Source organism: Bombyx mandarina, chromosome 18 (genome assembly GCF_030267445.1).
Source record: "Bombyx mandarina strain Sakado chromosome 18, ASM3026744v2".
In the NCBI taxonomy this organism is placed as follows: domain Eukaryota; kingdom Metazoa; phylum Arthropoda; class Insecta; order Lepidoptera; family Bombycidae; genus Bombyx; species Bombyx mandarina.
The window spans coordinates 1801515-1816166 of record NC_143224.1 but is presented as its reverse complement, the minus strand read 5'-3'; the positions used below and the strand labels follow the sequence as shown (position 1 = coordinate 1816166).

The following is a 14652-nucleotide window of genomic DNA, read 5'->3' as shown; positions in this document are numbered from 1 at the left end:
TTCGACGAGGACGGTGACCGTTGTTTGAAGAGCCTAAAAGAGGGTGACGCCTACATTTTATTTTCTCTACCTAATCCCTGGTAGCCTAACGGTGGCTGGTAGTTTTTTTTTTTTATTAAAATTTGTTCTTTATTTAAATGAACGAAAAGAAAGATGCAATTTTTTTGTTATTGCTACTCAACATTTTAAAAAAATCGCTTCTCATACAGAGGCGTAAAAGAACTGAATTGTTTTGTCTTTGCCTATTTAAATAATCACATTACAATGATTTCAAAAAAAAAAAAAAACATTAGTCATCATATTTTTATACTAATTTAAATTTTGCTTGTATGTCAGTCTGTAACGGTTCTCACACGCCCACTACAGTTCAGATATTCTATGAGTAGACATCTAACGGAGACGAACTTTCCAAATCGGAATTATTTCTTTTTGGGAGGCCAGCGAGCCTTTGGGAGAGAGAGAAGTGAGTGTTGAGATGACGGCTGATAGAAGAGAATGAAATAGAAAAATTCCGGTTCGGGGGTTGTGCCGACCCCACCTAGTGGGATAAGGTGGAGAAAAAGAAGAAGAAGAAGCAAGCAAACGCATGCGATGGACATCAACAATCCAAGAAAAGTAAAAACCCCAACTCTTCAGTTATAAAAATATAAATGTGAGCTACTTAAATAAGAAGCAACAGTATTGATTAAATCGGTTATAACTGGTGCTTTAAAACACAAAATGACATGAAAAAGATTATTATCAAAAACGAATTTTACGGTTTAATCTCGCGTTTTTATTGTCATTATACTGTATCATTTTTGTTATTACATCATTATACAAAACCGAAGAAAATGCCAACATAAAAAAAATCACAATTAGTGATGCGTTTGGTATTGCACGCTGCGTGTTAATGCAATTTTAAATTAGCTGACGCGCGGAATCTCCGGTCTATAGGAACATTTGGTCATTCTTTCACGAAATCCACGTTATGCTTAATTCAGGCAAAGCGTATTGTTTTTGCTGTTACGAGTAGTTTGACGGTTTTATTTTATTTTATTTCGACTGCAAGAATATTACAGAGTAAATAAGTAACAGCACCTATATTATACATTATTTATATATTAATACGTGTAGCAAAAACTTTGTATCCCTTTTTACGTAAATTGCGCGGACGGAGTAGTATGAAATTTTCCACACTTATAAAGAATATAGAGAGTAAGTGGACACTGCTAACAATTTTTTTTAATAATGCATAAAAGGTAAATTAAATCAATAAAGAAAACATTACACACACTACATACCATGTATTTGACGCACACACACATGCATACTATTTATTGTCAAACTTTTGTTCTTGACGTTTGTGGTCAAATTGAGAATAGATTAAATATTGTTTGTCTTTATTAATATTTTTTTATAGTGTAGCCTTGGCGAAATTTGTGATTATAGAAGTATAAAATACAATCATCATAGTGTACAAACTTACAATTCCAATTAATTATAGTCGAATTTCGATTACTGCGGGACCTGTAGTATATATTATTATATTGCTTAGGTTTCTGTATTCAAATGCATTTATAATTAACTTTGTAATTTAATTTAGTACCTTTTTGTCTTTCGGAATTTCACTTAAAATACTCATGTCCCTTTGATCCTTAGGATCGGGAATTTTGAGAATTCGTTTCCGAAATCGGGTGCATTGACGACGAAATACGGATATTTCGAAATCAAATTTTACCTTCCGACGCCGAGCACTAAATAGATAGCAGTTTCAAATATCCGTAATTTTTTCTTTATATCCTACGAGCTACACTTTTTTTTTCTCTACTTATTTGCTGGTAGCCTGTGAGGCTATTCCAGTCACGCCAAGACGGGTAGGTGAGCTCACGGGCTCAACCTGAGAGAATTTGCTAACACTAGCCCTAGCAAGAACAGTGCTTCGCAGAATCTACCACTGGATCGAAATCGCGACCCACTGAGAACATCCGGCGAGAAACTCAGTAGGCTAAGAGTTAAGCAATTCCAAAATAAAAATTGATTTTTTTGGGCCAAGAATGATCATGTTAGGGATTCCCGAAACACAGATATAACTGTAAAATAATTCTAAAGTCGCAAATAATAAAACGAAACGAAAATAAAATTATTCTAGACTAAATCATAATAGTAGTTTTAGTTAACAACAAGAATTATCTGTTGTGAGCTTTCCAAGAATTAAAAGATATTAATGTTTACATTAATAAATATTATTTACTAAATCAAATACCAAATTACTGGTGGTAGGACCTCTTGTGAGTCCGCGCGGGTAGGTACCACCACCCCACCTATTTCTGCCGTGAAGCAATAATGCGTTTCGGTTTGAAGGGTGTGGCAGCCGTTGTAACTATACTTGAGGCCTTAGAACTTATATCTCAAGGTCGGTGGCGCATTTACGTTGTAGTCTATGGGCTCCAGTAATCACTTAACACCAGGTAGGCTGTGAGTTCGTCCACCCATCTAAGCAAAAAAAATTATAATAATGGAAAACAGTGACATAGTTTAATGTGAGTAACTTTTCACGATTTTTTTTTTAAATTGCATTAATTTGACAGACGATGTCTCGTGCCAATTATTATTGGTATTAACTGGTTACAGTAACTCATAGACGTTACAAATGGAATCCGGCCGCACACTTCCAGACATGAGTCGAACCTCCTTACAGATCCATCAGATCCAATAACCTTTGCATTAGATGCCTTCAGCTCTAATACTAGGGGCAGGCTTAGGGACCCCGGTAACCGTACTCGTCGAACTCGACAAAGACGTGCAACCTAACCCATGCATCAGCCCGCTGAGTTTCTCGCCGGATCTTCTCAGTGGGTCGCGATTCCGATCCGGTAATAGATTCATTCGCGAAGCAATTGCTCTTGAGTTGTTAGGTCTCCTTCGGAGGCGCTCGGGCAGTTGTTAGCAAATCCCGCCCCTCTTGGCTGAGCCTTTGCTCGCCCACCTGTCCCGGTGAAACTGGAAAGGCCTTCGGGCCACCAGTAAACTTTCAATCATAATAATAAACATGAGTCGAAAGAATCCTGCCCGTCAGAAATAAGTAGAGTGCTTGTACCTTTCCGTACTCACAAAAAACCCTACCACCAATAAAAACTAAAAGTCGTACTCATTGCCTAAGTGTGGGAGGGGTATTCACGAACGCTCACGATTGGTGCTATAGGCGATTTATTTTCGTTGATAAATGACTGTCGTATTAAATAAGAATTCAATGGCAGATAACAATTTGGTTTTGCCCTTGGCGTTAGTGTTTTCCATGGGCAACAGTTATTTCTCACCATCAGAATGTCTTAATTCTCATCTGTCTTTGAGGATTATAAGAAAACTAGCCGAACTCGCCCGCTTCGCTGGGCATTTAAAATTAACATTATTATTTACTAACGACCCGCCCTCGCTTCGCTTCGGAAACTGTAATTTAGTATTGATTTCTCCACTATTTAATGGGTGTTATTACATATATAAACCTTTCTCTTCAATCACTCTATCTATTAAAATAAACCGCATCAAAATCCGTTGCGTAGTTTTAAAGATTTAAGCATACATAGGGACAGACAAATAGATATAAGGACAGAGAAAGCGACTTTGTTTTATACTATGTAGTGATTGTCATTATTATTAGGAAGTCCAACGCTCATATAAATATTAGCCTATCCATTAAGTACATGTATTTTCTACATGGATGCCAAGTTTCAAGTCAATCAGATGCATGGTTCAGTAGTTATAACGGAACATCCGTAAAAACCACTGTAGATTTATATATTAGTATAGATGTATTATAAGGCATTTTTGTAGCGCTGCATTAGCTAATAAATATGTATATTCCATCAAGAGATAAAAAAATAAGACATTTTTCGCTTCAACAAGATATATTCTCGGTCATTTGACAAACATGTACACACTTCTGAAACGCCTATAGAAATTACTGTTTACATGTTTCAAGGGAAAAAACGAAAAAAATATTCTACGATGTACATATTTCAGCATAAAACTAGTTTCATAAATCTTCAAAACCAGTCTCTCTCACCCGCCAAACCGGATCTACCAGTAGTATAGTTTTTCTAAATGTAACTCTCGTGTGTCTTAACGTGTACTTTCGACAAAACTTCAATTTTGCCGCTATTTTGAATCATTAAACACTTTTTACGATGTTTTGTTTACCACTAAAGATAACATAGGGAATAACATAATTTATGAGTCATAAATTGTTGTAACTCGCTTTCTTGTAAGACATTTATTAAATTTTTATTTATCAAGATGAACAAGTCATCTGTTTGCTAACAGCAGTCAATCTAGATGCTGTCCAGACGATGGGAAAAGGGCAAAAGCCTTCTTTCAAACGGGAAAAGTTCACTCACCTCTTACAGTAAGAATTCAGTGACCAATAAAACTTTCTATTCACTACACAATTGTTACACTTGTAAACAGGTCGGATACACCGACACTTGTATCGTGTTATTTAAACAGGCCGTACGTTAGGCAAAACACATGTAATTTGTTGTTAAATATTATTGAAACTGTGTTGGAAAACACTGTGAAACGTAATGTACAAGCACAGCAACTCGCGATCCGGTGTTCCTTCTCTGTCGCACTGTACGATCGCTGGGTTGCCACTTATGAGATTTAGATTTCCTTATTGGATTTTTTTTACACCTTATTGGTTTTTGATGTGATATCTTCTAAGCTGGTATTTTTGTTACCTTTTCCTTGATTTCTTTACTGGTATGAAGGTTAACGGGTCGCAAAGTATATTGTTTCTGTTTGGGGTCTTGTTTAACTTTTCTAATACAGTCAAAATCTGTTATAACGACATCGAAGGGACTGCTCATATTCAGTCGTAAAAACCAATAGTCGTAACAACCGGTAATGTTTAATGTGTATCGTGCAAGTACAAACAAATCGATAGGGAATTATTGGAAAAATATATTTACTACGTGATTTTTCTTCAATATTAATTTGTTTTCTTTTTCTTTGCGACATTTTGAAAGTTTCACGAATAACTCCACAAAGTTTTGGTGCGTCTTGTGTATAGATAAATAACAAACTAATTGAAGAGATATGAAGAAGTGGGCTTTGACTCTACCGCATGCACGTGTTTTGTTTCTAAGAATTAGAAAAGACTCTACACTAAACTAAATCCTATTGTTTTCTTTCCTGATTTTAATAGCCATTAAAGACAAATGTGGATACCTATTCAAATTGTTTACAATACAGCTTAGCCGGTCGTTCTAACAGATCTAATTCTCCGAAATATTAGTTAAATGTGGTCGTTTTATGAGGTATGTCGTTATTAGCAATGTCGTATAAAGCAATGTTTTTAATAAGGCGGTCATATAGCATTCAGCCGGGACCTTTGTTCTAGGTTATTATAACCGGCATGTTGTTTTAAACGACGTCGCAGTAAACGGTTTTGACTGTATATATATTTTTTTAGATTTGTGTCTAATAGTGTACTATTAACTGTGTGAACATAATTTATAAAAAAATGTGTCCCAATGTCATCCTTGATATAAGTCTGAAAATTAATTAAGCTTCAATCAAATATAAACAAATACATCTTGTCACTTAAATGCCAGAAGTCGATGTTATCAAAATTAAGCTACCACTCTACTATTATATAGAACAGTAAACTCTTAAGACCAGTAGGACACTAATCAAAGTTTCCAGACAATTGGCGTACTAATCAAAGCAGCTTCCACAGTCTGGTCTGAGCTACGTTTGAGGCCAATCTCCATTAAGAGTCGGATCTGCATAATTACACAGCTTTGTCTCTTGGAGGGTGGAATTGGATACATGCTTGAACATATGGTTGCACGAAATATTACGTTCCCCATTCGTTAAAACATTAAATAAAGAGTTAATGAGTTTAAATTGTGCATTATCTATCTCTATCTATAACTTATCACTAAGCAAGAAATTCATATTTTCCACGTTGAAAACACGCATATTTAAAGGATTAAAATTTAAAGGTAAAACAGCTATTCCTGTCAATATCACAGAGACTGGGCATAGAGAGAACTGGACATGGGCATGGTATGCTTTTGTAAGTTTGAACTTTTTGGATAAAGTTAGTCACAGGAGGCAGTTTTTGTTTTGTTATTTTACCTTACTGATATGCTCGTGGCCTTCCAGTTTACCTGTAGAAAGCACAACGTGGTAGATAAGGTGGTGCCTTGAGACACAGGGTCAGATTTCCACTTCCATTATAACAGTAGTTAATCTACTCTTCAAGCTATTTCACAATACATCGTACGAGCACTATCGCCAATGGACTTGTATACGGCTAATAATTTAAATCGAAAAAAAAAAGCATTATAAATATGTCTTCTTATTATATAATTATTTCTGAAAATTAAATGAAAATAAAAATATTATGGTTTCCCCATAACTGTTATGCAATCTAACTTGAATGAAAATACCATGTTTGTTTGTAGGTGTAACACGAATTTATAAGATAAGAAATGACTATATATTACAAATTACTCCCGTATCTGAATAACCCGTATCCCGTATGTCCCAAAATACAGTGGATGATTTAGTGCGCTGCTATGTTTATTTAATAAAGAAAGAACACCATTCACGAATTCGTCTACTTTTTCAAGCAATGCAAATAGAAGCAGACCAACTCTCAGTAAACAAACGTGGAAAAAGAGATCTAACAACAAAATGGTTTAATAAATAAAAATTATAATTTACTCGGCAGTAGAAAATTCCGAAAGTTAATTCTAAATTAAAAGACCAGAATGATTTATCAATTTTCTTGACAATCTTTTACTGTTGGCAATACTAAAATCAGCCACAAAGCCTGCCATGTCCGAGTAACGTCACTGTGAGTTCGTATGCGCCTTTATAGCCATAAATGCAAAACTCCACTGCAAATGGACCTTCGTTTTTGTCTGCATAAACTTTTAAACAAATTATGTGTAAATAAAATCTACTTTCACAGGGTTCAACATTTTGTCAATGTATGCATTAAAAAGCTATTAGTTTCTAATCAAATTATGTTCAAAGGATATTAAACTTCAGACAGCAAGGTTCAAAGGCTATATAACCTTGTTTAATCAGTTTTATTATTACGAAGATATGCTGCTTATGAGGATAAAAGTGCCTAAAGTCTATCGAAATCCGTTCTAAGATCTCGAGAAGAGGGTTTTTTTAAACCAACATTACATTTGAATACGTACTAAGACTTAGTGTTCAGATACTGTTTCAGTGATTGTTTTTTTTTTCCTCCAGAATAAGCAAATTAATTCGGTGGCAATGAAAACGGTAACATTTGAATAAATTCAGGCTTGGATAGCGAAATTCCCTTTCGTTTCTAGATTCTCAAGTGGCATACAAAACTAACATTCCGTCCGTAGTTAATATTTCCCGCCTCATTTTAAACGCGGATACTTGAAATTTGAATAATACATAGATATTTGTTAATTTAATGCTTATATTATAACGGGACACGAAAGGAACTACTGTTGTATAGATTGAAAATCTTTGTTTAAAAGTTGACATTGGCATCTTAAAGTTCAATACGATTACTCGAATTAAAAAAAAAAAAACAAAGAATGATGATGGCGGGCGGTACGATAGTCATAACGAGATGATGGAATCGTCTCCAACCGTCTTAGGCCTCTGAAGTGAGATTAAAGAATGGGAAGGACTTGTAAAAAAAAAACTCACGTAATTTAGTCTCACTCCGCCTCTTTACGCGTAGCTTGATGACACAAGAAGAGATACACTGCGAAAAGAGAACATCATTAATTAGCCAGTACTCATTATGTAAAACCTGTTTTTTTTTGCAATTGACACTTATTATAGTTTATCTATTCGTAGTTAAGTAAATGCTGTTTTTAACGGACTTAAATTAGACTGTATTTTTTGCTGGCAGTTTAAGCTTGTGCTTCTCATTTTGTTCTATTTAAATTTTATCAAAATCTGATTCGTTTCCATTCGTTTTTGAGTTGTTCTTAATAATGCCCTTAATAATATTTAATTTACTTAGTTAGATTATTACATAACATGTTATTCTTATACTGTGGAAGACCTTTTTGGTTTTTGTTAAAAAATTTGTATAATTTACTGTTTTAATTACCAACAATCAATATAAATTTCGCAAAAAAAAAAATACGAAAAGAAATGGGCATAATTTACAATCATTTCCTATTCGATCTAATTAGCCTAAGTGGATAGATTCATTATTTTTAATTTTTATTTTTTTTAATGATCGAATGATTACTGGTGGCCCGTTGGCCTTTCCAGTTTCACCAGGATAGATTCATGTCATTAGACAAAACATATTGGAAGTGTAGACGTTTCTTTTGGTATGAATTTTGCTTAATTATTATCATAGGACTACATATATTAAGGCATTGGATTATACTGACCTCGTGTATATGCCCTAGGACCTCAGCCCTGGACATGTCCTCAAGTTTTGTCTCATTAACGTCCATTATTTCGTCGGCGAGCTCCAGTTTGTCCCAGTTGCCAGCTGATGGAGAACCTGTATCATACAAGGAGTCCTTCGATTACATTGTCGAGAAAGCTGGGGTTATGTGGATGCAATCGTTTACGGCAGACTTCGGGCCTACCACGAGTATAATTGTCATGTCGACCGAAGAATGGTTGACTTGTGAGCTTTTATTTATTTTAGTGCTGAGATGGGTGGATGATCAAACGGCTCACCTGGTGTTAAGTGGTTACCGGAGCCCTAAGACATGTACAACGTAAATGCGCCATCCACCTTGATATATAAGTTCTAAGGTCTCAGTATAGTTACAACCACGGTTACAACTGCTGCCCCACCCTTTGAATCGAAACCATTATTGCTTCACGGCAGCAATAGGCAGGGTGGTGATTCCTACCCGTGCGGACTCACAAGAGATCCTACCATCAGTAAATACGCTACACATAATTGCTCGACTGATATGATTGATAAAAACAACCGATCCATATGTGTTTGTCTTTAATTAAATGTACGTGAACAATCTTGTCGTGACTATCTTAGAACAACTGAAGATCAAGAGAAGACTGTCCAGACTCTGCCTTCGCCGCGCACTCGAGTACTTCGCTCATATTGCTCGGACAACACCCGATAGCTTAGAGAGACTATTCGTGACAGGGAAGATCTAGGGAAAGTGACCGCGCGGACGCAGCCCGAAAAGGTGGTTCGATAAAATCCGCACCACACTACAAATCCCATTCCTTTTTTTTCCTACCTAAGCTGATAGCCTGGAGAGGCTATTTCAGCGTAACCTTAACTAGTAGGTGAGCTCGCGGGGCTCAAAACTGACGACGTTGCTAATACGAACCATAGCAAGAGCCGTGCTTCGCAGAATCTACCACCGCATCGGAAATGCGACCTACTTAGAAGATCCGGCGAGAAACTCAGTGGGCTGTGTCTGTGGGTTAATTTACTCGTCGAGCCCTTCGTCGCAAGCGGCGGGTTCGACGAGAACGATTACCGGTGCTTGAGGTACCTAAAAGCACCGTTAGTGGATCGGGAGGATCCGAATGACGTGTCCCCTTCCACGAAGCCCTTCACACGGCCAATAATCGAAAACGCTGTAACGATATATGTAACAGAAAATAAAATCCTGTCTAAACATGATGGTCACCTTCAACACTGAAGAAACTAAGCGAAGAGGAGATACGAACCATCACATGTCCGTGTAAAATAGAATTGTGTGTATTATAGTTAGAGTGTAATACAGAGTGACAGAGAAACTGAGAAGTGCGCGTTTGGGATGGTATGGACATGTGATGAGACGAAATAAAAATGAGGTTGGTAAGAAAATGTTAACTATGAATGTGAAAGGATATAGAGGAAGAGGTAGACCTAAGAAGAAATGGATGGATTGCGTGAAAGACGATATGGGTAAGAGGGAAATGAGCGAAGAAATGGTATATGATAGAAGAGTATGGCAGGAGAAAACATTTTGCGCCGACCCCAGGTAACTGGGAGAAGGGCAGTATAATGATGACAGAAAAAAGCTATGTGTTTCTAACTAGTCCTTAAAAACACCGATTTAATTTTTTTGTATCGGTCGTTTTTTTTGTGGGTACATTCTGATCGTTCGAAAAGTACTCGAGCGACTTTAGCCCACAGCTTCTCACCGGATCTTCTTAGGGGGTCGCGTTTCCGATCCAGTGGTAGATTCAGCGAAGCCCGGCTCTTGCTAGGGCCAGTGTTAGCGACGTCATCAGGTTAGAGCCCCATGAGCTCAGCTACTAGCCCGGTAACGCTGATATGATCTCTCTAGACTATCAACTTAGGTAGGGAAAAAAAGAGCGACTTTTAATGAATATTTCGCATTGATTAACCTCAAAAATATGATGTGTTTCACAACAATGACGGGGGGTCGAACGGACACGCGCGTACGCGTAGATTTTAATGAAATAAATTTTGTTATCCGTTTATTGTTCGTGGCCTTAAAGGTATGCGCAAACAACATTGTTATGTACATAATTAACATGTTTTATCCTTGACAATAACAGCGCGTGTATGAATTTGCAAGACATGTCATGAAGACATGTCAGTTAAAATTGTTAGACAATATTGATGGGATTCTTCGGTCAACGATAAGTAACGTGATTTGTATTAGAGTCAGATAAGAAACAGCGGAATTAATTGCGATTACCCTAACAACAATGAGCTTTATTTTGACGCTAGATGATCTTGTTTGACGGTAAACTGATCTTGTTAATAGCTAAGTATAAGATACAGATTTAAAATATAGGCAAATAACAAGAGAAGTCAATCATAATGAAGCTTGATCATCGGTCAACGTCCGGTAAGTAGGCAGCGGCTCGGCTCTGCCCCTGGCATTGCTGAGGTCCATGGGCGACGGTAGCCACTCACCATCAGGTGGGCTGTATGCTTGTCTGCCTACAAAGGGAATAAAAAAATACCCTTCAAGGATGATCATGTCACGAAAGATTAAAAAGGTTTTTGCTGCAGAGACACAACCAATGAACTTGTCTCTCTCTCTGTTACTATCATCTTTTGATGGTTAAGGGATTATGGTCGCCCGGAGATCTTTCCAGTTTGACCAGGACAGATGGTCGAGCAAGGGCTCAGACAGGAGGGATACTATTTTCTAAGTTGTGCCTTTACTGAAGTAATAATAGTTGTTCATCTTTTACGCTAATCGTCGACGGATTCGATTAAGAAGAAAAATGTCTTCGCGGTCAAGGACGCGATGCTATTCATCGACATTTAAAAATTCTACTAAGATAAGATAACTAAGGCAAAGTAAACTATTCGTGAGTTCGTACTTTTTTTTTTATTGCTTATACGGGTTGATGAGCTCACAGCCCACATAGTGTTAAGTAGTTACTGGAGCCCATAGACATCTACAAAGTAAATGCGCCACCCACCTTGAGAGATAAGTTCTAAGGTCTCAGTATAGTTACGACGGCTGCCTCACAGTCAAACCGAAACGCATTACTGCTTCTGGGCAGAAACAGGCAGGGCGGTGGTACCTACCCGTACGGACTCACAAGAGGTCCTACCACCAGTAAAAGTAGTTAGCAGTAAAGTATAAATCATAAATGTAGTTTTAGTTTTTAATTTGAAGTCATCGCGGCCCATAAGATAAGACGGTACATTCGTATCGACCGATGCAACTGTACCGATGTTCGAATCCCACTGGCAGATACAATTTTTTCTCACAAAATACGTACTTGACAAATGTTCACGAATGATTTTCACGGTTTTCTTAATTACTGGTAGTAGAGCTACTTGTGAGCCCGCACGAGTAGGTAGCACCACCCTATTTCTGCCGTGAAACAGTAATGCGTTTCGGCTTGAAGGGTGGGGCAGCCGTTTTACTGATTGTAAATTGATACTTAGAACTCATGTCTCAAGGTGGGTGCGGCAATTACATTGTTGATGTCTATGGGCTCCGGTGACCACTTAACACCAGGTCGGCCGTGAAATCGTGCACGCTTAGCAAAAAATAAAAGAAAATGTCTTTGTGAATGAATAATTCTCCTCCGTGCCTTCTCCCGTGAAAATGGGATCTGTGCAATGTTAAACAATGTTCCACATTTCTGTAGGGCTTGAGTTCACTTGGAATGTTACAATTAACAGTGTACCTAACGCTAAAATGCCTTTTATTAATATAAGTTTCATTAGTTCTCTAAAATATTTATGAGATGTAAAACTGTTTTTAGGTTATTTGGGTAAAGGTATGGCGTGTCTTTGACCAGCTGTAGGTGTAGAAAACAGTTACAAAAACATATTCATTTAGTTGACTTCATTGAGGTTTCATTATCGAACTTTTTTTTTTTAAATGCAAAGTAAAAAATGCCTATCAACTTTTAATCAGGGTATATTTCGTTGTTAAAATACAAAATAAATGTTGACGCCTCATGTAATTGAATAGCAAAAGTAATGATGTAGCTTTTAAAATAATTTCACATTAAGCCGTTCATAATATATCTTATTAATGTCTAAACTTACCATATAATTTCACTTTATTGTCTTTAGTTTGTACAACGATTATAACGTATCCTTCTAGGTCGACAGATTTACATTTTACTGTGGTCATTTTGTCCATTGTGCCGCTTATTTGTGTCGTAGGAGCGTTGAACGTGTTCATTTTTGATTTACATAAAAATCGCACTAAAAAAACTTGACTATGACTTGAAATGAATATTTGTTATGAATTCGCTTATCTTCGGCCAACGTTTACGCCAATGCCATTTCAAACTAAATTTACGTTTGAAAATAAAAAAGGCTTTGTTAATTTTCCACATTTTTTCAAAATCAACCAGGGGCTAATTCGGCCATTATAAAATTTTATTTTCTCGCTTGTTTTTTTTATAAACAGAATTAAAAACTAAATAACCAATTCAATAATAATCCTCTATTGAGTCCTATTCTTCTAGTTTGAAGTAAGACAGTAGATTTTGTCTAAGATTTTCACGTTGATAGCTCATGTTGCATGTTGTTCACTTCACAGATCGCGCACTGTTTTTCAACTCACAACAATTCAATAGACCACTTTTAACGATATAATTTGGTTACTATACGAAAATAATAATGTTAAACGTATTTTTGGACTATTTGTCCGATTTTCCGGCGTGTAAACGTATTTTAGAGGATGAGCGACCCTACATCCGCGGGCTGGGTGTTCGCCGCGAATACGACTATCCCATTTTCACGCGATCAATAATGCTCCCCTACCCAGCATCCCTTCAGAGCTCAGACTCCCACAGAGAAACTGCGCTCCAGCTTAAAAAACAACTATATAGGTAGTCTAACGTAGCGTTTCAGAATTTAGTTTTCACTTCGGGACTTTTAATTTCAGTACAAAAATTAAAAATAAAATTATACTTTTTTAAATTGGCAACAAATAAAGGTCCCACCGAGATTTGAACTCGGATCGCTGGATTCAAAGTCCAGAGTGCTAACCATTACACCATGGGACCGGTGAGTGACTGTAACAAAAATAAGTATATCTAAAAAAGACATATAAATAACTTTTGAATTGTTGTTAAAAATATTTAAAAAAATATTTCGATGCATACAAATTAGTTAAGTACCTGTCAAAATATGTTTCATTTGATTATGCTGTTTTAAATGTAGATGGCGCTTAACACCACCCAAAGCGAATGCACTAATATTGCAGTAGCGACATCTAGCGAGCATAATTTTTTAAATTAGGAGTGGATAATAGAGGGCTCTTAAAGGATACCTAGCTTTTGTTTTTTTTTCTACCTAAGCTAATTAATGGTCTAGACTAGTCTAGAGAGACCATATTCAGCGTCACCGGGGGAGTAGGTGATCTCTCGGGTATCGAACCTGACGATGTTACTAACACGAACTCTAGCAAGAGTCGTGCTTCGCAGAATCTACCACCGGACCGGAAACGCGACCAACTGAGAAGGTCCGGCGAGAAACTCAGTGGGCTGTGTCTCTGGGTTAATTTACTCGCCGAGTCCTTCATCGCAAGCGACGGGTTCGACGAGAATAATGACCGGATAACTTTTGGAAAACCGCATTAAGCTATGTTTTACCCAACAATGTCGGTACATTAATGCTTATTAAATATATATATATATGTAGACGTAGCTACTTGGGTTTTTCGGGTTCTTCCAAAAAGTTCATTGAAATAGTGTCGATAAATTACCACCATTTTAATGAGGCTTTATTTCATCCTATCTCATCTTGTTTCATTTAATTTCTTCTCAGTTACATAAAACATAATATGTAATCAATTTCATCGCATTTCGCCTCGTATCATCTTCCATGTGTATATTGTATTTAATAATTGAAGATTTTTATAAACTCGAAACTGGCAGCAATGGCGTCTCAAGAAGCCAATCTTCATACTTACTAAAAAAGAAGAAGTATCTAGCAGATGACACCAAAATAACTAATTTTTTTCTACAATGCAACCAACAAATACTAACGTTTTAGCTTTGTTTCGATCTCTTTAATTTAGTATTAGCAAGCACGTTATGTATATATGTATTAGTTGATATGGTCAATTTCAAAAGAGATGCGGATAGTTTCCATGGTTTAATCATTTTATTATAAGTTGTATTGCAAAAAAAAGTACAATGCTAATACAATTTTAAACTCGATTTTTTCAAGAATTTGGAATAATTTCACATTGTCTCTTCATCAAAAGT

The 14652-nt window shown here is 36.6% G+C and overlaps 1 protein-coding gene and 1 non-coding gene across 8 annotated transcripts in view; both read right to left on the bottom strand.

The window, feature by feature from the left end:
- Window positions 1–13171, bottom strand: part of sdt (MAGUK p55 family member stardust) — a 167491-nt gene extending 154320 nt beyond the window's left edge. For 5 of the 7 annotated variants that reach the window (XM_089734536.1, XM_089734538.1, XM_089734537.1 and 2 more), the window contains exons 1-3: window positions 12476–13171; window positions 8397–8512; window positions 7693–7750 (exon numbers count right to left, since the gene is read on the bottom strand). In XM_089734536.1, coding sequence (XP_089590662.1) covers window positions 7693–7750; window positions 8397–8512; window positions 12476–12614 — 313 coding nt within the window. In that variant the 5' untranslated portion in view covers window positions 12615–13171. Of the gene's footprint in view, window positions 1–4376; window positions 4612–7692; window positions 7751–8396; window positions 8513–12475 lie in introns of those variants that run through there. The other 2 variants (XM_028181377.2, XM_089734539.1) reach the window with 1 other exon arrangement.
- Window positions 13172–13374: 203 nt separating this feature from the next.
- TRNAQ-UUG (transfer RNA glutamine (anticodon UUG)) lies at window positions 13375–13446 on the bottom strand. Its single transcript has one exon. It is a non-coding gene; the product is annotated as a tRNA-Gln (tRNA).
- Between the last annotated feature and the right edge of the window lie 1206 nt (window positions 13447–14652).